At 46.4% G+C, this 27768-nt stretch overlaps 3 protein-coding genes and 1 long non-coding RNA gene across 4 annotated transcripts; 2 read left to right on the top strand and 2 right to left on the bottom strand.

Moving 5' to 3' along the window:
• Positions 1–1578: 1578 nt before the first annotated feature.
• Positions 1579–2982, bottom strand: NYX (nyctalopin). The gene has a single exon (XM_043897438.1). It carries the CDS (start codon positions 2980–2982, stop codon positions 1579–1581), a length of 1404 nt encoding a protein of 467 aa, XP_043753373.1.
• A 442-nt stretch (positions 2983–3424) lies between these two features.
• Positions 3425–3755, top strand: LOC122689797 (small nuclear ribonucleoprotein E). Its single transcript, XM_043896529.1, has one exon. The coding sequence runs from the start codon at positions 3461–3463 to the stop codon at positions 3737–3739; it is 279 nt and encodes a 92-aa protein (XP_043752464.1). The 5' UTR covers positions 3425–3460; the 3' UTR covers positions 3740–3755.
• Positions 3756–11592: 7837 nt separating this feature from the next.
• On the top strand, positions 11593–12000 carry LOC122690777 (60S ribosomal protein L32-like). The gene has a single exon (XM_043897711.1). It carries the CDS (start codon positions 11593–11595, stop codon positions 11998–12000), a length of 408 nt encoding a protein of 135 aa, XP_043753646.1.
• Positions 12001–22853: 10853 nt separating this feature from the next.
• On the bottom strand, positions 22854–27421 carry LOC122688999. The gene is made up of 3 exons (XR_006339642.1): positions 27336–27421; positions 23046–23116; positions 22854–22948 (listed from the first exon to the last, which is right to left on the bottom strand). It is a non-coding gene; the product is annotated as an uncharacterized LOC122688999 (long non-coding RNA).
• Positions 27422–27768: the final 347 nt, after the last annotated feature.

A 27768-nucleotide genomic window follows, 5' to 3' on the forward strand; every position in this document is an offset into this window, starting at 1 on the left:
CAGCAATCCAGACACACACACACACATATACAAAATCTGAACAAATGCATACAGATTAAATAAAAAGTTCCACAAAATAATACTTATTACACATGATGCTCTGTGACTTTTTGGTTATACCTTATTTTTTTTTAAATGCCAGCTGAGACCCATTGAGCTGATGACCACTAACGGTCACAATCCATCTGAACACTCCTGCCCTCAGTGGTGCTTTCTGCAACATTTCTAACACTTAGCGATACCTAGAGATACAGAAGAAGCACTATGGCCTTGAAGAACACAGTTCTGTGCACCTTGAATCCATGTGGACTTTGAAAACCCAGCCCTTCAAATACAGAGAGAGGACATTAAGATTAGAGACCGCCAGAGTGTCACAAAGGCAGTCATCACTACACATGTGTGGAGGATGACTTGAGCACATACAAAGCAGACACACAGCCCCTGCTCTGGCATTCAGGCCTAGGAGCTTACAGTTAGCCACCTTGCACCCTGGAAACCCTCTCAGCACTCCCTTCCCAGCTACTGGCTGCCACCTTTTCTCTTAGCCCGGAAGTGCGAAGCTCATGATAATTCCCACACCTAATGGGATCGTCCAAGCTAGAGACTCCCTGCTCCGCTAATATAGCATCTCTGTGTCTTTCCAAAACACAAAGCAAAGAGGATTTTGTGGCCTCCTCGGGAGAGTCGTAATGCATGTTTGCATTCGAAAGACCCTTGAAAAAAGTCCTGCAGAAGAGAAACCTGTTTAATCTTTTTTTTAACCTTAAGATTTTACAAATATATTTGTCCACAGACAATACCCCTCCTCTTTTTTTCCCTACCCTGCCCTAAAGTTCTTTTGCAGCTAAGGCCACCCTTGGGAATAAGTGCGGAGTATGTGAAATGAATCTTTGTTTAAACTGACACATCTGGGACCACAGGAACCACCTCCACTACCTTGGGTCTAAGTCCCTTTCCCACTGGCCTTCTGTCCTACCCATCTTCCTGGACCCTAGTGTCCCCAGGCTCCTGGGGGAGGGGGAGGAGGGTTGTACTAGAAAACAAAGGGATTGGCCTTAATGGTTGCCCCACCAGGAGAATTGGCACCGTTTTTAGTACTTAGCGAATGGATTAACTGGCGTGCTGCAGTCCATGGGGTCGCAAAGAGTCAGACACGACTGAGCGACTGAACTGAACTGAATGGATTAACTCCAATTCAGGCATGCAGACCCAGTTTCCTAGAAGATGGGGGTGGGGAGGAGCAGGGATGGAGTTCTGTAGCCACAGAAACTTCCAATTCCTAGTCTTCTCACCAGAGGGCACCTATTCATTGTTGCTTCTCTTTTGCAATTGATGCTCATGTGACAAGGGCAGAAATCCATAAACCCCACCCTCCCGCACAGGGTATTTCCCAAGGTCCTCCTCTTCCCAGGTCACCTCTGATGGCAGCCTGGTCCTTCCATCCTTCGCGGAAACTTTCACTCCCTGCCCCCATCCTGTGCCCCTCTCCCCACCAACCACCATCCAGCCCAGTTAACAACCTCCCCTCCGCCCCACCAGGGTAGTCGGGGCCACCCCAGTGGGGCACAGTCGGTCCCTCTAGAGGACAAACAGCACGTGCTGGGCCACGCTGAGCAGGAGACCAGAGCCCACGACAAACGGGGTCTTGTGGCCCGAGCCGCCTACCCCGAGGGAGGGAAGGCTGTCGGACAGCGAGGTGTTGACCGGCCCCTCCTTGGTGGTATTGGCCGTCTCCACCACCGGGGCCCTCGGGGCCAACAGCTTGGAGAGGAGGCTGCTGAACCTGCTCACTGTGGTGGCCGCCGGCTCTGGGGATGGGCCGGGACTGGAAGCCGTGAGGTTCAGCTCGTCGGGGTCCACACAGAAGCCTGCGGACGAGCGCCCGAAGGCCACCTGGCGGAGGTCGAGGCCAGCCACGGAGCCCGGGGAGGCACAGGGCACGTCGGCGGTGCGCCCGAAGCTCTCCATCCAGTCCCGCAGCCACTCCAGGCGGCAGTCGCAGCGCCACGGGTTGCGGAAGAGGAAGAGGTGGCCCAGGAAGAAGCCGGGCTGGAAGGCGGCCCAGGCAAGCACGGTGAGTTGGTTGCCGTTGAGATGCAGGGCCAGGAGGCCCGAGAGGTTCTGGAAGGCGCCCTCCTCCACGAAGGCAATGCGGTTGCGGTCCAGGTAGAGCAGCTCGAGCTCGGCCAGCTCGGCGAACCAGGCGCGCACCACGCGGCCCAGCGCGTTGCCGCCCAGGTTGAGCGTGCGCAGGCGGCGGAGGCCGACGAAGGCATCGGCCGGCAGCGCGGCCAGCAGGTTGTCGTTGAGCAGCAGGTGCTCCAGGGCGCCGCAGTCGCGGAAGGCGCCGCCGTGCACGGCGCGCACGCGGTTGCCCTGTAGGCTGAGCGAGCGCAGGCGGCGCAGGCCCAGTAGCGAGCTGGAGGCCACGGCCTCGATGCGGCTGCGTTCCAGGTGCGCATGCGTCAGGTTGGCCAGGCCGCGCAGCGCGCCGGGCACGCGGCGGAACAGGTTGTCGAAGGCGGCGAGCTCCCGCAGGGCGGGCAGCTCGGCCAGAAGGCGCTCGGGCACGCTGAAGAGGCGGCAGACTGTCAGGTCGAGGCGGCGCAGGCGGCCGAGAGCGGTGAAGGTGCGCGCGTGCAGGTAGCGCAGGTCGCCGTTGTGCGCCAGGCTCAGCTCGGCCAGGCGCGGCAGGCCCTTGAAGGCGCCGGGCGTGATGAAGGACAGGTTGTTGTGACGCAGCGACAGGTGGCGCAGCGACGGCAGCGTGCCGAAGGCCCGCTCGCCCAGGAAGCGCAGGCCGTTGCGGTCCAGGTCGATGGAGGCCGCCTCGCATGGGAACTCGGCCGGCACCCGCAGGAGGCCCGCGCGGTCGCAGCGCACGGCGCAGCGGCGCTCCACACTGCTGCAGACGCAGGCGGCCGGGCAGGCGTTCACGCAGGTGTCCTCGGCGGCCCGGGCGCTGGGCAGGCCGAGGATCATCGCTGATGGGGACCGGGCGGGGAAGGGGGAGAAAAGACAGAAAAGGCAACTGTCAGCCACAGGATCTCCCCAGGTTGGATCCTAGTCCTCCGCGTGGCGGGATGCGGCCATCCATCAAGTTCTCAAACGTCCCGCGCGGCACTCGTTCCACCTTCCAGACCTTACTCAGGTTTTCCCACCCACCGTGTCCTTTCCCTTGGCTTTCCAGTTCTGTTCATCAGCAAAACTCAGCTGGAATCCGGCACCTGACCCCATCCTAACCACCCTTCTCCTGCCTGTATCATCGCTTGTGCTCTCCTAGAATGGGGCCCAGAAGGCTCGTTGTCTGCATGCATAGACGGACCTGAAGAGCATCACTGTGGCCTCTGCTCTAGCCTTGTGCTGCGCAGTCCCTAGCCCCCAGCCACACTTGGCTGTTGAGCATTTAAAATGTGACTAGGGAGAGTGTGGAGTAGTGTGGTGCTTGTGAGTGTCCAGCATGGCGTACCGGGGCCAGGGCCAGAAGGTGCAGAAGGTGATGGTGCAGCCCATCAATCTCATCTTCAGATACTTGCAAAATAGATCGCGGATTCAGGTGTGGCTTTATGAGCAAGTGAATATGCGGATAGAGGGCTGTATCATTGGTTTTGATGAGTATATGAACCTCGTATTAGATGATGCAGAAGAGATTCATTCTAAAACAAAATCAAGAAAACAACTGGGTCGGATCATGCTAAAAGGAGATAACATTACTCTGCTCCAAAGTGTCTCCAACTAGAAGTGATAGATGAAGTGAGAAACTGTTTGGCAATACCGTTTGGTTTTTTAGGTGTCTTTTGTTAGAGATATAGTTCTAAAACTTGTATTCATATTGTTCTGCTCACCCTTATGTTATTACCAGATGACAATAAATGCTGTGTGACTGTTTTTATCAAAAAAATAAAATAAAATAAAATGTGACTAGCCCGAACTGAGGTGTGCTCAAAGTGAAAAATACACACCAGATCCCAAAGACTTAGTAGCAAAAGAAGGTATTTTAAACATTTTTTTTTCTTTTTGGCCACACTGGGAGACATGAAGGATCTCTGTTCCTTGACCAAGGACTGATCTGTGCTCCCTGCAACTGGAAGCATGGAGTCTTAACCACTAGACCACCAGGGAAGTCCAAAAAAATTATTTTAAATATCTCATCAATTTTTATATTGATTACATGTTAAAATGATATTTTAGATATATTGGCTTAGCTAAAATATTAAAAATCAATAGCAGTGTTTTCTTTTTTACCTTTTTTATTGGCCTGCTTAGAGAATTTAAACATGTGTGGCTTGCATTATATTTCTATTGGTGCTGCTATAGTCCCTCCCATCATAAGAATTCAATTCCTGAAAACCCCTACTGAGTAAATTAAGTCTCATGAAGAAGGGAGAATTAGGGACTTCCCTGGTGTTCCCACTGCAGGGGGCATGGGTTTGATCCCTGGTGGGGGAACTAAGATCCCACATGTGATACAGCAAGGTCACAAAAGGGGGGTGGGCAATTGGGGAATAGGTTGGGAAAACCTATCAATCTTTTTTTTTTCTCTAACAGTCACTATAAGTAAGCCATAAGGACAGCACACTAAATAAATTATCATCTCACACATCTGAAAAAGTACTTATGGACATTGTGTGGTTAACTTCCATTCACCAGCCTTTGTTCTCTAGAGCCTTTTTTGCACATTACAGGAAAGGACTGGCGCTTATAAATTAATTTTGTTCTGAGCATTTGAATGGAAGATCAGCTACAGACTTCCAAAGCCCTCCAGGTGGCTCGCCCCCTGCAGGAAAGCAGAGTGGCATGGCCTGCTTCTGTGTGGTAGCCAGAAGTCCCAAGCCTCATCTTGAGTTCCAGCGGAAAAGGCAGCATGGAGGATGCACAAGTTTTATTCTCTGGACAGGACCAGCTGGCAAGTGGGCTCTGCTCCACCTGAAATTCTTGCAAGAGGAACAAAGGTACCCAGATGTAAAACCTGACCACTGTTATTCAGAATTTCTACATGTCCTCAGCAGCGCTCCCCAATTCCTAGCAAACACCCTGACTTACCACACAGTCTCTGCCACTGTGTACACATTACCCTGCTTTGCCTAACCAAGCCTTTGTGGGAACCTGAAGTTGTGGCCACACAAGGAGTCTGTCGATCTGCTTGCTGCTGCCTCTGTAGCTTTGCTCAGCGTCCAGTTGTCTTTTCAGTACATCTGTTATGGACACTCATGTTTTTCTCAGCTGCCAGGAAGGGGATTCAGCCCTGTGAGACTTGGCTAGAGAACACTCAGCCCTTTGAGCAGCCCTTGAGTTGTACCCTGTAGCTAGTTCAACATTCTAATGTTCCAGAGACTTTGCTTTCCCTTCTCCCAAAGAAGTGTGAACTAGACACCAAAGTTCCAGCAAGGTTCTTGGACCCTGTGCTGGACTTGGCTGTAAAGAGGGCAGCAGCTGGGCGGGACAGACACCCTGTTAGAGAGACAGGGCCAAGAATACAACCTTAACCAGGCGTTGGCTGCACAGAGGCCGAACCTTTTTCTATTAACTCTTCCAACTGGGTCAAGCAGAGGCATCAGGTTTCCTTACAAAGAGTCCTTCATTCTACTCTCTTCTCCTTTCTAATTAAGGGAAGTGCACTCTCAACCATATGACTCATGTTTCTACTCCACAATAGATAATATTGTTTTAAGCACACTATATGGCTCAGTAAATATTTGCAGAATTAAATGGAATTGATGCCTTCCTCTGTAACAATTCCTGCTTGGGAATGTCATTTATTTTTAAAACTTTGTCAAAGAATTCATTGGATTATGACAGACAGGATATATTCAATTTGTTTGTATAATGCAAGAGATCAAATTTTTGGCTGTTTCGCTGCCAGTTTTTTTTTTTTTTAATACATGCAAAAGGTGGAGGTGAAGCATTTTATTATATATCCTTTTTACCTTGTATATTTTGAGCCATGTGAATGTATTACCTATTTCACAAAATAAAAAAATTTTTTTTAACTTTAAACACTCAAGATGTTGTCACTATGTTTTTTTTAGATGTTGTCACTATTAAAGAGCTGTTTTCAACCTCTGAAACTTTGATAGCCATTATGAACAATAACAATAGCCATTATGAACAATAATGAGATGGTTGGATGGCATCACCAACTCGATGGACATGGGTTTGAGTAACCTCCGGGAGTTGGTGATGGACAGGGAGGCCTGGCGTGCTGCGATTCATGGGGTCGCAAAGAGTCGGACACGACTGAGCAACTGAACTGATGAACAATAACTGATTTACTGGATTATTTAGTGAAGTTTAAACTAAATCAAGTAAATTCTTAGAACAGACAACCAAACTCCAGTATGGGTTTACCCAACATGAAGGCTAAGTGTGTGCCTAATGATCCAGAAAAACAGGGCACCAAAACAAAACTTTATAAAATAGTAACATAGGGACTTCCCTCATGGTCCAATGGTAAAGACCCTATGCTTCCACTACTGGGGGCTTGGGTTTGATCCCTGGTTAGGGAACTAAGATCCCCGTATGATGCACAGTGCAGCCAATCAATTAATTATTAAAAATAATAGCCAATGCAGGAGACGTGGGTTCCATCCCTGGGTTGGGAAGATCCCTGGAGGAGGAAATGGCAACCTGATCCAGTTTTCTTGCCTGGAGAATCCCATGGACAGAGGAGCGTGGCAGGCCACAGGCCATGGGGTCTCAAAAGAATCAGAAACAACTTAGCAACTACACAACAACAACAACAAAAATAGTAACATAGTTGAGCAAGTTTTGCTTGCAATAATGGCAGGGTAGCTTGTATCAGACTAACATTCCTGCTGATTGCTAGTGTCAACTCTGGAAAAATATTTTTAAGAAATCATTTGAAATGGAAATCAACTATACTTGAATTGAAAAAGAAAAATCATTTGAAGGCACTTTTGGAAACAAACCTAAACAGGTGGCCAGAGGAGATAGGACCCTTAAGTGAAGAGAAGCAAACTGGGTGAGAGGCACATCTAACTGGCTTTTCCTCGCAGGGCATTTTCAAGTCCACCCTGCACCTGGGCATGCATGCTAAGTCACTTCAGTCGTGTCCAACTCTTTGTGACATGATGGAAAGCCCATCAGGCTCCTCTGTCCATGGATTCTCCAGGCAAGAATATCAAAGTGGGTTGCCATGCCCTCCTCCAGGGGACCTTCCTAACCCAGGGATCGAACCCTCACCTCTTATGTCTCCTGCATTCGCAGGCAGGTTCTTTACCACTAGCACCACTTGCTAAGTCCATGGGCAGTAGAGCTCAAGCAGAAAGCAAGAGTCTTACTGGGCTGAGAAATTAAGAGGTCAGAGTGTATAGCAGCAGCAGTGGCCTGAGGAGGGAAACCATGAGAAAGAGGGAGCCACAAAAGAGGTGCCAGAAAATTGGCACACAAACTTGCCTCACTTAGATCCTTGTTTGAGTCCTCAAGTGTGTGGGGAAGGGATGACTCCAAGGAGCCAAGAATAGAAGGCCAAAAGCATTAAACAGAGATTTCAGCAATTTCCCGGTAATGGGAAACAGATTAAGAGTTCAAAGTCCACCAAGTTAGAAGGGCTTATAAAATACTTCGAGCTTTCCATTGAAACCCCAGAGGGTCACACCTTAGGAATAAAGACCATTTCCCAGGGCAAAGGGTAAAACTAAACTAGGCCTTCCCTAACAAAGACTGAAACCAAGCTTCCCATGGATCAAGGGAATCTGCTGGTAGTTTAACCAAATGCCAGAAGAAAATTCAGCATGCTTCAAAGGAAGATAAGAGAATGTTGAGTTTCTATAACTACTATCTACAATATCTGCTATACATCAAATACTACTAGATATGTGAAGAAGCTCCTCTGTCCAAAATGGACAAATCTAGTAGTATTTGATGTATAGCAGATATTGTAGATAGTAGCTATAGAAACTAGATTCTCAGGAGCCTGGCAGGCCACAGTCCATGGGGTTGCAAAAGAGTCGGACAGGACTTACTGACTAAACAAGATTGTTAAAACAAGATGTGAAGAAGCAGCAAAACATGACATTTCTCAAGAGGAAAAAATATAGTCAACAGCAGCAGACACAGTGACAGCCCAGACATTGAAATTACAAAACAAGGATTTATTATAAATGTTAAGGAATTTATAGGAAAAGATGGGTATAATGGATGAAGACATGAGGAATGTGAATTTTAGAAGAGGTATGGATCAATTATATATCTTTAAAAAAGAGGTATGGAAACTATGAAAATGAACCTAATAGAAATCTTAGTACTGAAATAATTCCATATCTAAAATTTTTTTTAAATCATTGAATAAGAAAAATAGCAGACTAAACACAGAATATTCATGAATTTGAAAGAAGTCAAAATAAATTACCCAAAATGAAGCTCAGAGACAAAAAAAAAAGATTGGAAAAAATATCACAGCCTCGATGACCTCTGGGACAATATTAAGCAATTAGACTAACATGCATGTATTTGGAGTCCCAGAGGAGAAAAGAGAGAGAATATGGCAGAAAAATAATTGAAGACAGTTTCCAAAATTTGATTAAAATCACAAAGCTCAGCAAACTCCCAACTAATATCAAACACACACAAACACATTTATCTAGGCACATCACAGTCAAACTGCTGAAAACCAAAGTAAAGAGAAAATTCTTCAAGACATCCAGAGAAAAAAAACACATTACATACAGAAATATCAATTTAAAAATGATGCCTGACTTATCAGCAACAAAGGAGCCATAAGACAATAACATGATATCCTTTTTTTCATAAACCAGGAATGAAATGCATCTTAATTAAGTTATTCAACAATTTCAAAGTTTGCATTTGGAACCATTCACAGAGTTCTTTTTAAGCTATTAATTTCACACAAGGCAAGGAAGACGTGTCTAGACAAATGTTCCTTAAAGGAAGTATCTTAAAATAAAACCTTTTCTGAAATGGCTATATATACTCTTGTGCCCAAACATAAAATATCTTTTAAACTGCTGAAAGAAAAGCAAAATCTGGCAACCTAGAATTCTATATCCAATGGAAATATCTTCAAAAATGAAGTAAAATAGAGATGCTTTCAGGCTAACAAAATCTGAGCAAATGCATCTCCAGCAGATCTTCTGCAGACCAAGAAATGAAGACATTCTTTAGCTTGAGGGAAAATGACACTAGATGAAAGTGAGATCCACAGGAAGGAATGAAGAGCCATGGAAATGGCAAATATGCCACTAAATATGAAAGACTACTCTCCTCTCACCTTAATTGCTTAACAGACAAGTGACTGTTGAAAACAAAAATAACAATGTAATAATATGTAATGAAATATGAAATGAAACATTTACATATGTTTCATATGTAAATGAAAAATATGACCATAGCATAAAGAATGAGACAGGAGGTACACTAAATTGTACTCTCATAAGGATCTTACGTTAGACATGAAACTGTATAAGATTTATTCAAAGGAGACCGTGATACAGACATGATGTAAGGGATAGCACCACCAAAATACCTGCCTGGGTCACAGAAACCATGCTGCAAGCCCACCTGGGTGCTGACTGCCTTTTGACACTTTTAAAAATGGACTTTGCAACGGTGGTGTGGATTCCATCAATTAAATGGAGAATGGGGAAGCAAAGGTTTCCCCAAAAACCTTTAATGTGGGTTTTTGTTTGGGGTGGGTTTTTTCCCCAGCTCTGGAGTTTTACTTTTAAATCTTAAATGATATACTGCAGGCCTCAGGCTTAACAGGCCTGGTGAAGAACCTGTGGAAATGAGCTGGTGAAGAACCAATGGAAAAGTGTTCAAAAACTCCCATGTTAGCTCACAGGCATCTGAATGTATGTCTGTGGTCCATAGAGAAGGCTGAAGAAGATAGCTAGGGGATGCTGTATCAGCTACTGCAGCCTTAAAGTTGGTATCTCTTTGGACTTTAAAATTGTTCCCATGTAGCTTATTTTATTTTTGTTTAATCAAATAGACAAGAGAGTTTTTCCATGCCAGGAGGAGGTAGGGACAGTAGAGCATGATAAATTAAAGATGCATATTGCAACTCCTAGAAAATAAAAAAGAATACTGACTCCTACCTCACAGCATACACAAAAACTCATTTTAGATGGACCATAGATCTCAATATAAAAGCTAAAATTGTAAAGCTTCTTGAAGATAACACAGGAGAATGTCTTTGTGACCTCGTCATAGGTAAAGATTTCTTAGGAAAAAAAAAAGCATTAACCATAAAAGAAAAAAGTAATAAATTAGAGACATCAAAATTTAAAACTTCTGCTCTTTGAAAGACACTGTCAAGAAAACAGAAAAACAAGCACAGACTGTGAGAAAAGATATTTAAGGTATATTTATATATATCCTTTGTATATATCTCATAAATGTATATATCTCATTGTATATATCTCTTTGTATATATCTCATAAACAGCCACTATGGAGAACAGTGTGGAGATTCCTTAAAGAACTGGAAATAGAACTGCCAAATGACCCAGCAATCCCACTCCTGGGCATACACACCGAGGAAACCAGATCTGAAAGAGACACGTGCACCCCAATGTTCATCGCAGCACTGTTTATAATAGCCAGGACATGGAAGCAACCTAGATGCCCATCAGCAGACGAATGGATAAGAAAGCTGTGGTACATATACACAATGGAATATTACTCAGCCATTAAAAAGAATACATTTGAATCAGTTCTGATGAGATGGATGAAACTAGAGCCCATTATACAGAGTGAAGTAAGCCAGAAATATAAACACCAATACAGTATACTAATGCATATATATGGAATTTAGAAAGATGGTAATGATAACCCTATATGCAAGACAGAAAAAGAGACACAGATGTATAGAACAGACTTTTGGACTCTATGGGAGAAGGCGAGGGTGGGATGATCTGAGAGAACAGCATTGAAACATGTATATTGTCAAGTGTGAAACAGATCGCCAGTCCAGGTTGGATGCATGAGACAAGTGCTCGGGGCTGGTGCACTGGGATGACCCAGAGGGATGGGATGAGGAGGGAGGTGGGAGGGGGGTTCAGGATGGGGAATACTTGTAAATCCATGGCTGATTCATGTCAATGTATGGCAAAAACCACTACAATATTGTAAAGTAAATAGCCTCCAACTGATAAAAATAAATGGAAAAAAAATTTTTTTAATACATAAATAAGTAAATCTTTAAAAAAAAAAAAGCACAGACTGTGAGAAAAGATATTTAAGGTATATTTATATATATATCCTTTGTATATATTTCATAAATGACCTGTATTCAGCATTTGTAGAGAACTCTAAAAACTCAATAAGAAAATAGGCAATAAATTATAATAATTTATTAAATAATATTAAACTAAATATAATTTTATAAATAATATTAAATAATAAAGTATAAGAAACAAATCACCCAATTAATAAATGGGCAAAATATTAGAAGAAACACTACCAAAAAAAGATATACAGGAGACAAAGACATGAAAAGATGGTCAACATCATTAGTTGTTAGGGAATTGCAAGTTAAAATAGTCACCTATTGCTCTCTCTTCCTCAGTGTGCTGCCTATAGAGGTGGCAGGTAGCTCTTACTCAGCATCATGGCCACCTTCAGACCCCACCTGAAGCCCAAGATCACCCAAAAGGGGACCAAAAGGTTAATCCAGCACCAGTCAGAACAATATGTCAAAATTAAGCAGAACTGGCGGAAACCGAGAGGCAATGATGACAGGGTGTGCGGGAGATTCAAAGGCCAGATCTTGATGCCCAGCATCAGTTACGAGAGGAACAAGAAAACAAGGTATATGCTGCCCAGCGGCTTCGGGAAGTACCTCATCCACAATGTCAAGGAGCTTGAAGTACTGCTGATGGACAAAAAATCTTACTGTGCTGAGACTGCTCACAATGTCTCCTCCAGGAACCACAAGGCCATTGTGAAAAGAGCAGCCCAGCTGGCCATCAGAATCACCAATCCCAACACCAGCCTGCACAATGAAGAAAATGAATAGACAGCTGGTGTGCACATTTTGTTTCTGCTAATAAAACCATAAAACTCAGGGGAAGAAAAGTTACCTATTAGAATGACTAAAATTAGAAAGACTGACCATACAAAGTGTTGGAAAGCATATATAACTCTCTTATACTGCTGGTGGGAATGTCAAATGGTGTAACCACATTGGAAACAATGTGGCAGTTTTTTTAAAAGTTAGACATACACCTGCCTTATGATCAGTTCATTCGACTTGTAGAGAAATAAAAGCACATGTTCATACAAAAGGCTTGAGCATGAATGTTCACAGCAACTTTATTCATAATAACCCAAAGCTGGAAACAACACAAACACCCATCAAAAGTTGAATGAGTAAATAAATTATGATATATGCATACAATGGAATACTACTCAGTGTTTAAAAGGAATAGATTATTGATATATGCAACATGGATGATCCTCGAGATAATTCTGCTGAATGAAAGAAGCCAGACAAAAATGAGCACGTACTATATGATTCCATTTACAAAAAATTTTAGAAACTATAAATTGGCATATAGTAACAGAAAGATTAGTGGTTGCCTGGGGATCGGTGGGCAGGCACGGAGGGGCAGAAGGGAAGGATTATAAAGGGGCATGAATTTGGGGGGTGATGGATGTGGGATATATTCATTGTCTCAATTGTCTTGATAGTTTCACAAGGATATACCTTAAATATGTTTAATTTGTTATATATCAACTATACCTCAATAAAGCTATTTTTTTAAAAAGATACCGTTTGTGTGTGTATGACTTGTATACAGAATATAACAATTACTCCTATGAATGAAGAATGAGAAGACAAACTAAATGAAAATGAGTAAAAGACCTGAACACTTTACAAAAGAATTTATTAAGTAGCCATTAAGCACATGAAAAGGTGCTGTACCTCATTAGCCATTAGGGAAGTGCAAATGAAAATTACAATCAGATTCCCTACACACTCACTAGAATGGGTGACAACCCTAAATACTGGTAAGGATGTAGAGCAATGGGATTCTCTTACATCATTGATGAGAATCAATGATGTAAGAAAATATAGTTCAATGACTTAGGAAAATTTTGACAGTATCTATTAAAGCTAAACATATGACTGTGATTCAGCAATTCCTTTCCTAGGTATTTACCCAAGAGAAACGAAAAAATAATGTCCACATAAAGACTGTACAAGAAAGTTCATTGTGGCTTATTCAGAATAGAACAAAACAGGAAATTACTCAACAGCAGAGAAATTAATTACAACATAGTCATTCAGTGGAATACAACTCAGCAATAAAAAGGAACAAACTACTGACACAACAAAAACATTATGGTGAGCAAAAGAGAGCTGACATAAGAATACGTTCTACACGATTACACATATATGCAGTCCCAGAACAGAGCTGCTTGAAGTGGTTCTAGGAGCTCAACAGCACATGACCTGCAGATGTATTCCACCCCCAAAGACTGCTGATATGCAAAGGACACAGTTTGGGACATATGGCACCCTATGTTGTCCAGGTGATATAAGCATGTCTACTGCTTTTCAAATTAATCATCATTTATGGGTTGCTTTTGCTCTTACAAGAACCAACTTTTAATAAGTATTTGCTCAGGGCAGAGATTCAACCAGTCCATCCTAAAGGAGATCAGTCCTGGGTGTTCATTGGAAGGACTGATGCTGAAGCTGAAACTCCAATACTTTGGCCACCTCATGTGACGAGTTGACTCATTGGAAAAGACCCTGATGCTGGGAGGGACTGGGGGCAGGAGGAGAAGGGGACAACAGAGGATGAGATGGTTGGATGGCATCACTGACTCAATGGACATGAGTTTGAGTAAACTCTGGGAGTTGATGGACAGGGAGGCCTCGCGTGCTGCAATTCATGGGGTCGCAAAGAGTCGGACACGACTGAGCAACTGAACTGAACTGAAGCTTGCTATATCATTTAATTTAATATGACAACCCTGTAAGGTAATTATTATTCTCTTCTCACAAAAAAGGAAACTGGTCCAGGGTAATTAAACACCACCAACCTTTCTGAGCTTCCCTTTCTGTAACTGTGAACTGAAAAGCCTGCACTTCCTGACCTTGGAGGGCCCTTCTGGCTCTCATTTCCACAGCTGGACAACAGCTGTTGCCAAGCACCACGTCTAAGAAAAAATACCCCACGTAGAGTCCTATGTGTCTCTGCAGCCTTCTCCGAGTCACAGCTGTTTGGACTGCAGGTGAACATCTGACCTAGGCAGAGTCAATCAGAGCAAGAGCCAAAGACAAGCTGAGGAAACTAGTGTGCAGAGAACTAAATCGGCCCTGAGGATCACAGAAAAGGAGATCAGGGAGAGTGGAAAGCTCCAGGCCAGCCCTTTAGAAAGCATAAGGCCCTGCTATAGCTATTTCTGAGACAGTGCCCCGTTTCCATTTCAGAAACCTACTCAAACCATCTGTATAGACCAGTGCCCTTTTCTGGCCTCCCACAACCTTTTAAGTACTGTTCGTACATTTAGGGAATTTCCTACATTTTAAGTCCTGCCTCCTCAAGATAGAAACCAGAAACTCTTTTCTCAACTTCCCTTGCAGTTAGGCCCCAGGCATGTGAAGTAGCTCTGCCAGTCCCACACACCCAGCAAGGCTTGACTTCAGAACTTGGTGCCAGGCAGAAACCATTTTCTGACCAAGATGGTTCCCATGGCTCCCATGGTGGAATTTCTGGCATCCGGCACCCAGCATGTGGTGGCCATGGGATCTTGCTGGAACTGCCCCCCTACCTAATTTAGGCATTGCTTCAAGGGGGTGGACCTCCAACCAGGAAGTCTGGGAACACCTAGCATCTCTGAATAAACCCCTTCTCATCTTCAGTGACCTGGAGTGGGTTCTAAGGCTTGCAGTGCCATTCCTGAGCAACATCCTAAGTGAGACAGGTTCTCTCAAGTACCATCGCCTCCTTCTGGCCCCTTCCCCTCCCCCTCTCCCAGAACCTCTTGAATTCTTCACCTTGAAAGAGAAAAAACAACTCAAACTTGAGACCAGGCAGCGCCTGTCAACCAAAACAAAGCTCCATGCCATTCATCACCAGGAAATATAGAAAATGGAATAAAAAATTGTTTACGCCATCCCTGATTTTTTTTGAAATTCAAATGAAAAGTGGTCTCTCCTGGAATCAGAAGTGGTCATTCCAAAGACAAATCTCCTTGGCTGTCCAGAGCTGAGTTCCATGGGAATACCTTGGCCAAAAATACATTTGCCAAATTAAAATAAAGATCACAGTGTGTGAGAAGAGAAAGTCAAACTCACTGGCAGTTGCTTAGCAATTTATTTTCACCCATTGGAATTTTGGGGAAGGATCCATGTGGAAATCTGAAAAGTCTTCAATGCTTTTACTTACCAGCCTGAGGTAGGGAGGGGAAGATGAGAAATTCAGCAGAACCAGCCTTGGCTCAGCCTGCCTCTGTCATAGCTCCGGTATTCCCATGTGGGGGTTTTCCAGAGCATTCAGTCTGGAAACACTCACCCTGAGGCAGCCACCTGTCACTCTAGGTCTCTCATAAACTCTGATGACACTGCCTTTTTTGGTTTTTGTTTTGTATCTCAGTTTCCTCACCTGTTAACAGGTTGACAATTGTGAGGAACAGATGACTGGTAATGCTTGAAAATAGCTATGAAAGCACTGAGCCAAGCCAACAGCAGGTTCCGTGAGCACTGTTGTCACAAGATTAAATCTCACCAAAGGATCAGTACTTCAAGGACCAGGTGAATGTCTGCCCAAGGGTGGAATGCAAAATACCAAGCATCAGAATATTGAAGTTATTACTACAAGTTAGACTGCAAAGGAAGAATTTAGAATGGTTCGCTACCTGGGCTGCACATTAAAAGCACCTATGGAGTTTTTTATTACATCAGAATTTTCCAGAGTGGAACCAGGTATCAATACTCTTAAAGCTCCAGAGGGAATTCCAATATAAAGCCCAAGTCAAAAACCAGGGGTCTAGGTGGACCAACTTTATAAAGATGGGATTCACCTGTGTGGTACAAAATGTCACAGGGTGTAACATAAAGTTGGGCTTCCCTGGTGGCTCAGACGGTAAAGAATCTGCATACAATGCAGGAGACCCAGGTTCAATCCCTGGGTTGGGAAAATCCCCTGGAGAAGGGAATGGCTACCCACCCCAGAATTCTTGCCTGGAGAATTCCATGGACAGAGGAGCCTGGCTGGCTACAGTCCATGGGGTTGCAGAGTTGGACACAACTGAGCAACTAACACTTTCACTCACTTTAAACATCAAAGTTACCATATGCCCCAGCAGTTTCACTCCTCGGTGAAAGTAGGTGTTCTAACAAATACTTGTACACAAATCTCCCACAATAGCCCAAAGATGGAAGCAACAAATGTTCATCAACAGGTAAATGGACAAACAAAACATAGTCTAGCCACACGGTGGAATGTTAATCTGCCATAGAAAGGAATGAAGTACTGACCCATGCTACAACATGGCTGAACCTCAAAAATATTGTGCTAAGTGAAAGCAGCCAGACACACAAGACCACATATGATTTCATTTATATGAAGTATCCAGAATAGGCAAATCTATGGAGAAAGAACGTGGATTAGTGGTTGCCAGGGGCTTAGGGGAAGAAAAGAGTGAGGAGTGACTGCTAAATAGGTACTGGGTTCCCTTTCAGGATGTGATAATGTTTTGCAACTGGACAGAGAGGAGAGTTTCACAACATTGTGAATGTACTAACTGCCACTGAATTCTACACTTTCAACTTGTTAATAGTTCATCTTCTATTACGTGAATTTTACTTCAAACAACAACAAAATGTTACAAGCTGTCCCTGGATTGGGGAAAATACCGGAAATGGGTCTCTGCCTCTGTGTTCTGGTCCAGCCCCCAAGCTGCAGGGAGGCGGCGATGGCCAAGCTCAGATGCCCACAGAATGATGTCTCTTTTTTAATTTTTTTGAATGATGTCTTAATGCAGACCAGCTGAGGGATTTCTCCGCAGGTCCTCGGCTTTTCAAGTATGTGCTTTGGCCTCTTGAGGTTTGCTAGGAAAACAGTTACTCATGGAGTTTCCAACCACAGAATGAGTTTGAAGTGTTTCTTCATCCTCATTGTTTTCAAAGAAATTGTGTCTCATGAAACCAAAATAGCAAGGGAAAATACGGTCCGTTTTCTGATTTCAGCAAAATCTCTTCAGCCACTTTGGCTGTACAAGTCATTCCCCTCTCCTGGAAAATGCGATCCCAACTACTCCAGAGACCAAGCCCCAGGGCTGGATGTTCAGGACCAAATAGGCTGAGAGAAGCAGAAATGCAAGGAGGGAGACCATCCCATGGCCTCTCTTCTCACGGGGACCCCATAACTTGCTTCTCACATCATGCAGAGATTGTCTGTGACAGAAAAGAAAGGCTCAAGGATTCACACTGCAGCTTTGCTGGCCAGTGTGAATCATGGTGGGTGGAGAAATCAGTTGGTCATCAGAGAGATGGTCTACTGACGGCCTCACAGGCCCTGTGGATCTCGAGGTGGCGAGCTGTCCCATCTGAGGCAAACACTAGCCCTCAGAAAGTCCTCCAGGCCTAAAGATACTTGGCCCAAACTGGAAACAACTTAAATGCTCAACACTAGGGCAATGGATAAACAAACCAGTACACCCCAACAAGGGAAAATTACTTGGCAATCAAAAGGAAGGAGCTATTTCTCTATGTAATGACATCAAATCTCACACACATACTGCCCGGCCCCCCACAGCACCTGGTCGATAACGAAGGATTTGTTCTGGGGTGCAGCTGCTCTCTTTCTCTACATACAACCTTCCTTTTTTTAAGTCAAGTTGATTCAGGTATAATTTACTTACAATAAAATGTCTCCATTTTAAGTGTATGTAGTTCAGCAAGTATGACAAACATAGACACCTGTGTAACCCCCACCCTAATCACAGTTTAGAACATTCCTGTCTCCCAGAAATTTTCCCTTCCCATCCTCTTTTCCAGGTAACCACTGATATGGTTTTCAAAGCACAGCCTCGCCTGTTCTAGAATTTCGTGTAAACAAAATCAAATGGTTCTTTCAATCAACATTATGTTTGTGAAATTCAGCTCTGTTGTTCCAAATACCAGTTGACAATTCTTTGTTATTGCTACACAGTGTTCCATTGTATGAATGTATTGCCATTTGTGTATTCGGTCACCTGGTGATGGACATTTGGATTGCTTCCAGTTTTCAACTCTTGTGACTAAAGCTGAGGTAAGGACTCAGGTGCAAGTCTTTTTGTGGACATGTGTTTTCATTTCCTTTTTATATAGGAATGGGATTGCCGGCCCATATGGTAAATTGTTGAGTTACCACCCAAGAAACTGCCTAACAGTTCTCCACAGTGGCTGAACCATTTCGCATTCCCACCAGCAGACTTTGAGAATCCCAGTTGCTCCACATCCCTACCAACACTTGCAACGGTCTTTTTGATTCCAGCCATCCTGGTGGGTGTGAGGTGGCATCTCATTGTGGTTTGGGTTTGCATTTCCCCAATGACTACTGACATGGAGCATCTTTTCATACGCTTATTAGCATTTTGTATATCTTCCTTGAAGAAATAGATATTTTAAAATATTTGCCAATTTTTAAAAATTGGGTTGCCTTATTAACTGATTTGAAGAATTTCATTTTATATGTGTGTTATATATGGGCTTTCCTGGTGGCTCAGTTGGTAAAGAGTCCCCCTGCAATGCAGGAGACCCAGGTTTGATCCCTGGGTTGGGAAGATCCCCTGAGAGGGAAATGGCAACCCACTCCAGTATTCTTGCCTGGAGAATCCTATGGACAGAGGAGCCTGGCTGGCTACTGTCCATGGGATGGCAAAGAGTAGGACATGACTTAGTGACTAAACCACTATGTGTGTGTGTGTGTGTGTGTGTGTGTGTATAAATGCAAGACTTTTATCAGATATTGTCATGATTTGAATCTTAGCAGCTTCACTCATTCAACAACCTAACCCTTATCAAGCACTCTGAAGACAGGAGGCAAATAAAGCAGAAACCCTGGCCCTCATTAAACACTCATGGTTTAAAGCAAGCCTTTGGTGGAGACCCCTGTAAAGCAGGATAAGGAAGAGGGATATTGTGCTGTGGACAGCAGGAAGACCCTGCAAGGGTTGCCATGGGGTCGGGGGAGAGGAGAGGCCAGGAGACCTCATGTCCAGAGAATTTCTCTTTCCATTTTGCTCCACATTTACCCTGCTATGAGCCACCTCTGATTCTACCATGACCTTGTTTTGTCAGGCTGATTCAGCCATTTTTCTCTAGCTGGGGAGGTGGAGTCCTATCCCTGCCTGCTTCTTCGGGAACATGTCATCTGTAATCCTGGTGCCTTGTAGTCAGAGTAATATCGTCTGCGCTGCTGAGTGCGTTTTAAATGAAAGCGCCAGGGGATGTGGAAGACAGTCATTAATTTTAAGTGCGTCTATTGTTAGCAAATGATGTCACCGCTCAGCTCTCCAACTTGTCACAAGAAGTCTGGCTGTATTTCGGGTCTCTGCAGCAGGGACAGTTCCTGTTTGGCAGCATACCGGCTATGAATACTGTCTGCTTTCTGTGAGGAACAGGAGAGCTTTGGGTACAGATTGAAAATCATGTTGGCTCTTAGAAGCAAACATTCTGTCCCAGTGAGTCAATCAAATTTCATATCCTTTCTAGGTAAGAGAAATGGCAAGGAGCTGGCTGTTTGTAATTATATAAATGTCAACCTCTGTCCTTTGGAGTCTCCTCCAGCTAGGAAGTCATGTCCTATTTATCATACTGTTCCCTGTGCCTTGTTCCAATTTTTTTTTCTCATTTACTTATTGAGTCAGCCATTAAAGAATGTACATTTCTCAAGGACAAAGGCTATGCAATTATCTCTCTCCTGATATCCCTAGAGTGTATTAAAGGTACAGTGTGTACCTGTTGATTCCTCGAATAGAGCAAGCTCTACTTTTTGAAAAGGTAGAATTAAAGAGGGAGAAAATTCTATTACTGAATTCTAGAATTATCTGGTAACATTTTCTGTCGGCATGGCAGAGGCCTATTACATGGGTCGTTATAACCTCAAATAATTACATTCACTCAAGGGTCAGGAAAACAGATCCGTTGTCTAAATCATTTGCTGCATAACTTAACAAGGGATTTTTCCTTGGGCTATCTGGGTTAGGTTGGAACAGCCGGAGCTGTAGAGATGTGGGAAAAAATTGGGGCTGAGTCTTCTTGTTGTCTTAAAATCCATGTAACAATAGGACCAAAAAAACTTAGAAAAAAATTTCTAAACATCCGTAATCACATAATTCTAACGTGATATGTTTCATGTCATATTCTTTCTTTAGGAAGATGATTTTCTTAAGGAATTGAGTTTGTTTTTTTCTTTTTAAACTAAATGAGCTTAAAATAATGGAATTAGAAAACCACTGTAGTTTTTTGGTAATTACACCAGTGAATTCATATCTGAAATTAGAATAAGAAAACCACCAAGAGGTTATTTCATATATTTGGCTCGGGAAACAACAATGAGAAAAAAACAACCCCCCCACCTGCTCTTTCCTCTCCTACTCCATCCCCACCCCCATGATCACACATTCAGTGGAGCCTACTCAGAAGAACTGGTGCCCAGGTTCAGCGTTCATGGAAGCCACCTGAAGCCCATACTTCTTGGGCGGAAGCCCTGTGGTTTCCATGCATCTTCTAGCATCTTCTACCGGCTCCCCAGCCCTTGCACCCACTGGCAGGTGTCTGCTAGGGGACGGAAGGAGGGGGCCCCGGAACTCACCATGTAGCAGCAGGCTCAGCATCCCGCAGCTTTTCACGCGCCTGCTGGCTTAGAACCACCCAGCTGTGGAATCCCTATCTGAGGGGAGAGAACACAGGTCACCGGGTGCCCAGGAGGGGTCACTGGAGAACCAGGTCACTCAGGCCCTCCCTATTCCTCCACTTCCTCCAGAATGCCCTGCCTCTCCCCCCTCTTCACCGTACACCTCTCTCCCCATCATCTTGATGTTGCCTTAAGAGAAACCAGTAACAACAGCCAATCAGAGGTGCCCCCCCCCCCAAACTGACAGCTTGGATCTGTTTGGAAACCCTTCCGCCAGGCTAAAACCTGACAGCAACTCAGTCGGACTCACTGACAACCCAGCAAGGAAATGGACAGAGAGGAAACCTGGTGTTCCCACATGGTCCCCAAATGTCACTTACCATCCTGGGGGTCTGCTTGATCCCGCTCCTCCTCTGAGGTGCCCTTCAGCTCCCCCAGCCCATCCATCTCCCTGAATCAAGCAGCCACAGAGGTTAAAAATGATTCAACAGAGAAGTAAAGTGGGGGCAGGGAGGATGGTGAGCAGGGGGGAGAGGAGAAATAGTTGCTGGTGCAGGTTTGAGTACCTATTTTTCTTTCTCCAGATTTAATGGCAGGGAAATCCTGTATCAGATGAGGATTAACAGAGATGAAAGAATGTGTCTGCCTTTCGAATCACCAAAGCCAGTGACAGATTTTGCTGACACACCAATCAGCTTTATTCCCAGGCCTTGGCTTCTCCATCTGCCTGGCCCCTTTCTCTCCTTAAACCCTCCACAGACCCCGCCTCCTGCCCTGACCCCAGCCCCAGCCTCAAGCAATGAACAGCCAGAAATTGGCTTCTCGCCACTCAGATAGCATTATCAGCATTTTCAATAAGGACGTGTCATAGAACTTGGAGAGATGGGGAAGGGGCAGAACAGGTTAAAATAATGATGTTTTCTCAAAATGCAGGCTGCTGCTTTCCTTTCTCTGTTGAGAAGCTGATGGCAGATGATCCAAAGCAGACTGGAGTGGGTCTATCACCAAGGCTAGAGTCCCATCGTTGAGGTCGAGGTGATGCTTGCCCGCCCCCACCCAAGGCAGCAGGTCCGTGGCCATTTTCAGAACCTGGCTGAGATTTCCCAAATCCACCAGAACTCAGAGTGTGGCCTCAGATCAAAAGAAGCATCTGGGAACTGGTAAGGAACGGAGAAGTCTCAGCACCCCCACCCCAGGCCCCTAGAGCCAGCAACTGCATTTTAACACGATTCCTATGCATGGAGAAGACTCTTGAGAGACCCTTGGACACCAAGGAGATCAAACCAATCCATCCTAAAGGAAATCAACCCTGAATATTCATTAGAAGGACTGATGCTGAAGCTGAAGCTCCAATACCTTGGCCACCTGATGTGAAGAGCCGACTTGTTGGAAAAGACAGATGCTGGGAAAGACTGAAGACAGGAGGAGAAGGAGACAAAAGAGGATGAGATGGTTGGCTGGCATCTTCGACTCAATGGACGTGCGTTTGCGCAAGCTCCGGGAGTTGGTGACGGACAGGGAAGCCTGGTGTGCTCCAGTCCACGGGGGTCACAAAGAGTCAGACAGGACTTAGCAACTGAACAACAACAACTATGAGCCCTAAAGTGGAAAGCCCTGGTTCAGGGGAGTGGTGGACGGGCTCTGCTCAAGGTGATGACAGCAGTTTAGGTGTTCCTACATTCTTCTGGCCCCATCAGATCCACCAGGCCTGGCTGCAGGGTCTGATCCTGTACTCAGCAAGTTCCTCTGCTCACCAGGTATCCATGGCAACCTGCCACATCCTGGCTGTCCTGGCCTGGAACCAGGCAACAGAGACTGCTGTGCCTTGGGGAATTGTTTGTTTTCTTCCATTTGGGTCTTGAAAGTCAAAATATGGCTGCACTTGTCATAACCTCTGCTAGGAAAGAAACTATGCTGGAGGATCCCCTCACCCCCGAAAAATGAAGTCCCTATCCCCAGGAGTGGGCCCTCCCTGCTCAGGTGGGAGCAGTGGGCAGCACTCCCCTGGTGACCACTCATGTTGGGGGCATCCTTGCAGACTTCTTTCCAAACCTTGGCCCCATGAAGCCTCTGCTCCGCCTCCAGCAGGCCACAGGCTAAAACACGGCCCTGAAATAAATAAATAAATAAATAAAATAAAACACAGCCCTGAGACCAGTCTGTTAACACCTATGACCATGGGCTGCACTTACCAGGTCCACCTCACCTTCAGTCTTCAGCAGGCTTGTGGGCCTGGGGTTCTGGGCCAAGGATCTCCCTGAGGAAGACTGCCTCTGCCTGTGAAATCAGACATTTCTCCTGAGTGCAAAGTAAGGAGCAATGAGAAGCCTATCAGGGGAGAGACGAAGGAGGGCCCATTCATCGCACCAGCTAGTCACACTGACCGACTGGGGGACAAGGAGCCTAGTCATCAAAGACTAGTTCCCAGGGGGTTTAAAAAAAAAAAAAGCAAGAGGGGAGGGGGTGTCACGGGAAGTGCGATGGACTGCCAAGCCCCTGAGGAGAAACATCAGACTGGATCCTGTGTTCAGGCAAGACAGCGCCTCGCGACACACACACACACACACCGCCACTCGGAGGTGGGGGCTGCCGGCTCTGGTTCTCGGTCTTGATGCAGCTGGTGGCTGATGAGAGGGGCAGGAAAAGGGAGGAGGGGTGGGCTAAATGAGCACGTGATATAGAGGCGCCCGGGATGCGGGGCTTTGCCTTTGCAGGTGGCCTTCTAGAAAAGCTTCCATCAGCAGTGGGGGAGGGGGGAGCTCTAGCGTTTCTTTGTCATTCCTGCTGCTTTGGTTTGGAAGCCGCCAGCAGGACTCAGCACGGGGCCGCTAATGAAAAGACAAAATTCCTCCACAGGTTCAGGGGTTCAGACTTCAGCGGCCTCAAATGGGCATCCTCGGGGAGGAAGGGGGCGGTGCTGGATACTAAACCAGATTCTTTCCATTTCTCTGCTCCCGACTCCTGCTGGCCCCCGTGTACACACACACACCACAGGGAGACGGAGACCATTCTGCAGGGTCAGCGCGCGCGGGCATGTTCAGCCTGGTACCTAGTGAAACAAGGCAAGGTGCCCCTTTCCATTTGATAGGAGGCGGGCCGATGAGGCAAACTCCCAGCCGAGCCCCGGAAGGAAGTCGGAGATCGCTTCCTTCCACGCTTTTATTTCCTGATGAGCAACCCCCGGGCCCAACTGCAACATGAAATGGCGTTATGCTTAGTTCGGATCCCCCCAGAGACAGATCCTGGGACAAGGATACAAATGAAAGTACTGGATATGTGAAGCGACTGTGGAAGCCCCAGCAGGAGCCTGGGGAAGGTAGAAATCAATGGTGTTATCAAACAAGCTGGTGCTGGGAGCCAGCAGAGCCTAACATCGCGGAGTCGAATGCGGAGCCTAATACCCTAGCAAACTCTGCGAGACAAGAGTGAGCACACGTCTCAGAACGATCTCCTCCGCAGGGCAGGGAGCTGGGGCTTTTGTCCACCCACTCCCACCCTTGGTAGAGGCTGCTCCCAGAGGAGATGGGGAGCCACTCCTCTTCCAGCAGCCTCTGGTTAGCACGCTAAATGATGGTGATGCGCTGATTCCTAAAGAAAACGTCTTTCCAGGCTTTTATCTCTTGTAACAAATCAGGGGGCTGGGGGGGGTAACTAAGCTTCCCCAATTTAGTTGTTTGTTGTGTGTGCACAGTCTTATCCGACTCTGCAACCCCATGAACTGTAGCCTACCAGGCTCCTCTGTTCATGGGATTTTCCAGGCAAGAATACTGGAGCAGGGACTTCCTTGGTGATCCAGTGGTTTAAGAATCCACCTGCCAATTCAGGGGACACGGGTTCGATCCCTAGTCCGGGAACTGAAATCCCACATGCCGCAGAGCAACTAAGCCTAAGTCTACAACTAAGACCTAACCGGCCATAAATTTAAAAAAAAAAAAAAAATTTTTTTTAATACTGGAGTGGGTTGCCATTTCCTCCTCCAGGGCATCTTCCCAACCCAGGGATTGGACCAGCGTCTCCTGCGTTGGCAGGCAGATTCTTGACCACTGAGCCACCTTGGAATCCCTTCCCCAATTTGTCATTGATAAAGAAATGCCGACTGGGACTTCTCTGGCAGTCCAGTGGTTAAGACTTCGCCTTCCAAAGCTGGAGGTGCAGATTCAATCCTGGTCAGGGAGCTAAGATCCCACATGCCTTACAGCCAAAAAAAAACCCATAAAACAGAAGCAATATTGTATCAAATTCAATAAAGACTTTTAAAATGGTCCACATTTTTTTTAAAAAATCTTTAAATTAAAAAAAGGAAAGAAATGCTGATGACCAAGGAGGCATGGTACAGGGAGGGGTATCAGGACTTTTGCTGTATGCAGAGCTGCCCTGGGATGGGCTGTAAGGTCTCATCCTCCTCTAATGGGTGAGGCTGCCCCTCAGGGACTCAACAGCTGGTGGCCTCACCCTCCATTGTGCAGCAATACTTGGAGGTGAAGCCTGTTGTTCTGAGAACACAGATTCACCTCCCGCTTTTCTACATCATGGTCACAATTCACAGACATTCCGACCCTGGATGGCTGGTCCTCATGACCTTTGCTCTTTTCTTTCCGCACTTCTCCACCCGCTGAAACCCCAGCCTTCGGGCTTAGCACAAGTTGCTACCTCCTCTAAGAGATGAGACCCTCTTGGCACCCTCCCTCCTTGCCCATAGGCATCAGCCCTGCCCTTTGTACTGTTTCAATGGTCCAGGGCTGTGGTGTGGTCCCGCCGCCGTAAAGTCTGACAGTTACCACCCTCAGACTGGGCAAGATGAAGGACCAGGAGTCAAGGTGCCAAGGACATGCGCACAAGAGTCTGGGTATCTGGGACCTCAGGACTCCATGCCCAACAGATTCTGAACTCGATTTTGTTAGTCTATCCTCCTGGGGGTAATCTGTGCCACCACTGTACACACTTGAGAAGTGACCCCTTAAACAGCAGCCGTTTACTTGAGGACATGTGTGAGATAGGGCTTCTCTTGTGGCTCAGCTGGTAAAGAATCCACCTGCAATTCAGGAGACCTGGATTCGATTCCTGGGTTGGGAAGATCCCCTGGAGAAGGGAAAGGCCACCCACTCCAGTATTCCGGCCTAGAGAATTCCATGCACTGTATAGTCCATAGGGTTGCAAACAGTCGGACACAACTGAGCAACTTTCACTTAATGGACCTAATGGACACTTAATGTGTGAGAAAGGGCCTTGTGGTGTGCAATGGACACAGGCAAGGAAGAGAGGGAAGCCATGCCACAGCTCTTGAGCAGGGGCACTCTCTCTGCCACCACATCCCAGAGAGTGATGCACAAATGTTTGCTAATAAAGCCCATGTGAGAATTGGGGGAACACGACAACTATAGAAACACACCGGGGCACATGACAGCCTTGGCCCCTGGCCCCAGCTTTTTCTCTGACTTACTCTGTGGTCTCAGGACAGATACCCCCGCTTCCTATGCCTTACAGTACTTGAAACTATTCCATAATCTAGTCCAGACCATTCTTCTTCAAGTAAGGAAACTGAGGCCCACAAAGGTTAAGTGACCTGCTCCCCGGGGTGACAGTTAAGTGGAGGTGGAGCTAGGATCCAGTCCTCCTGCCTCCCAGTCCCTGGGTTATTCTGGCACCCTAGTGAGACTGGAATACCGTGGATCCCCATCCCCGTGGCCACTCCGCTCGGAGAAGGGGGAAAAGAGGAGGGAGCCCCTCCCCTTCTCGCCAGGCACCTCTAAACTACCTCCGCTGAAACCTTTCTGCGGCTCCAGCACTTAACTCCTTTGTTCTCTCTCAGCAAATCAGCCTACTTCCTCTCACTTCCAATTTTCCAATGGAAACTCAGCTCCTAGGGGCCTGGTTAGATCAGCCTGTGCTCAGGGGCCTCGGTTCTGGAACTGGGGGGAGGGGAGGGGCAGAGGAAACTGTGCCTTCATTCTGCTGACTGCCGGTGGAGTGACGTCGCCCCAACCGCAGGCCCTGACACACGGTGCTTGCACGCCTTTCCATCCTCCCCAGGGCGGAGGGCGTGCCACCGCGCTAATGGAGGGGCGAGTAGACAGCGAGTCACATGTCTGGACGTTTCGGCCTAGTCCCTCCTTCCATCCCTCCCTCCCCGGGCGTTGGAGAACTAGTTCAGCTCGCTAACCTCGGTTAGCAGCCACTCGTGACACGGTGGGGGTTTTTTCCCCTTAAGGTCACGTCCTTGCGAAACCTCTACAGCTCCTGCACGCATGCACCGGCCCAGCCCCCACCCCTCCGGGAACGAAGAGGCGGAGCCGCCGGGGGCTGAGCCCCGCCCTCGCCAAGCCCCGCCCCACCCACTGCAGTCACCAGGAGGCGCTGAGGCTCCAGTTCCGGGCAGGGCGGCTCCCACCCGCTCGGCCCCGCGCCCCCGCGGGCCACTCTCACCAGCTCGGCGAGGCGGGGTGGGGGCCCGGGAAAGTCCCAGGGCGCGTCTGTGCCGGAAACGTTAGTCACGCACCTGGAGCCGCAGAATATCCGGCTGGAAGGGATGCCAGGGCGAGGGCTTGACTTGTCAAAGGTCACACCCTGAGGAAGGTCTCCCAGAGCCTTGCCCTCCTGACCCCGCCTGGTACCGTGTTTGCTCATCTGTAAATAAGAGCTGGCTCAGGGTCCCTTCCTGCTGTATCACTCAGCAAACGCTGCCCACTGCCCAGAGATACACCTCCTTGGAGCCTCTTTCACATTGCATCAAAAAGTAGGTCTCTTCATTTCCCAGTAAAAGGGGCCAGAGCTCATTGAAGTCTGTTTGCAGGTCTGGGGCAGGCAAAGTACATGATCCTGGAACATCTTATTGTTTCAGAAGACAAGGCATCAGAGATATTTGAGTAGAAGGAAAGTTGAGTGGTTCCACTGGCCAAAGATGGGCCAATAGGAATAGAGACTATAAAATG

The sequence above is a fragment of the Cervus elaphus genome, chromosome X, assembly GCF_910594005.1.
Source record: "Cervus elaphus chromosome X, mCerEla1.1, whole genome shotgun sequence".
In the NCBI taxonomy this organism is placed as follows: domain Eukaryota; kingdom Metazoa; phylum Chordata; class Mammalia; order Artiodactyla; family Cervidae; genus Cervus; species Cervus elaphus.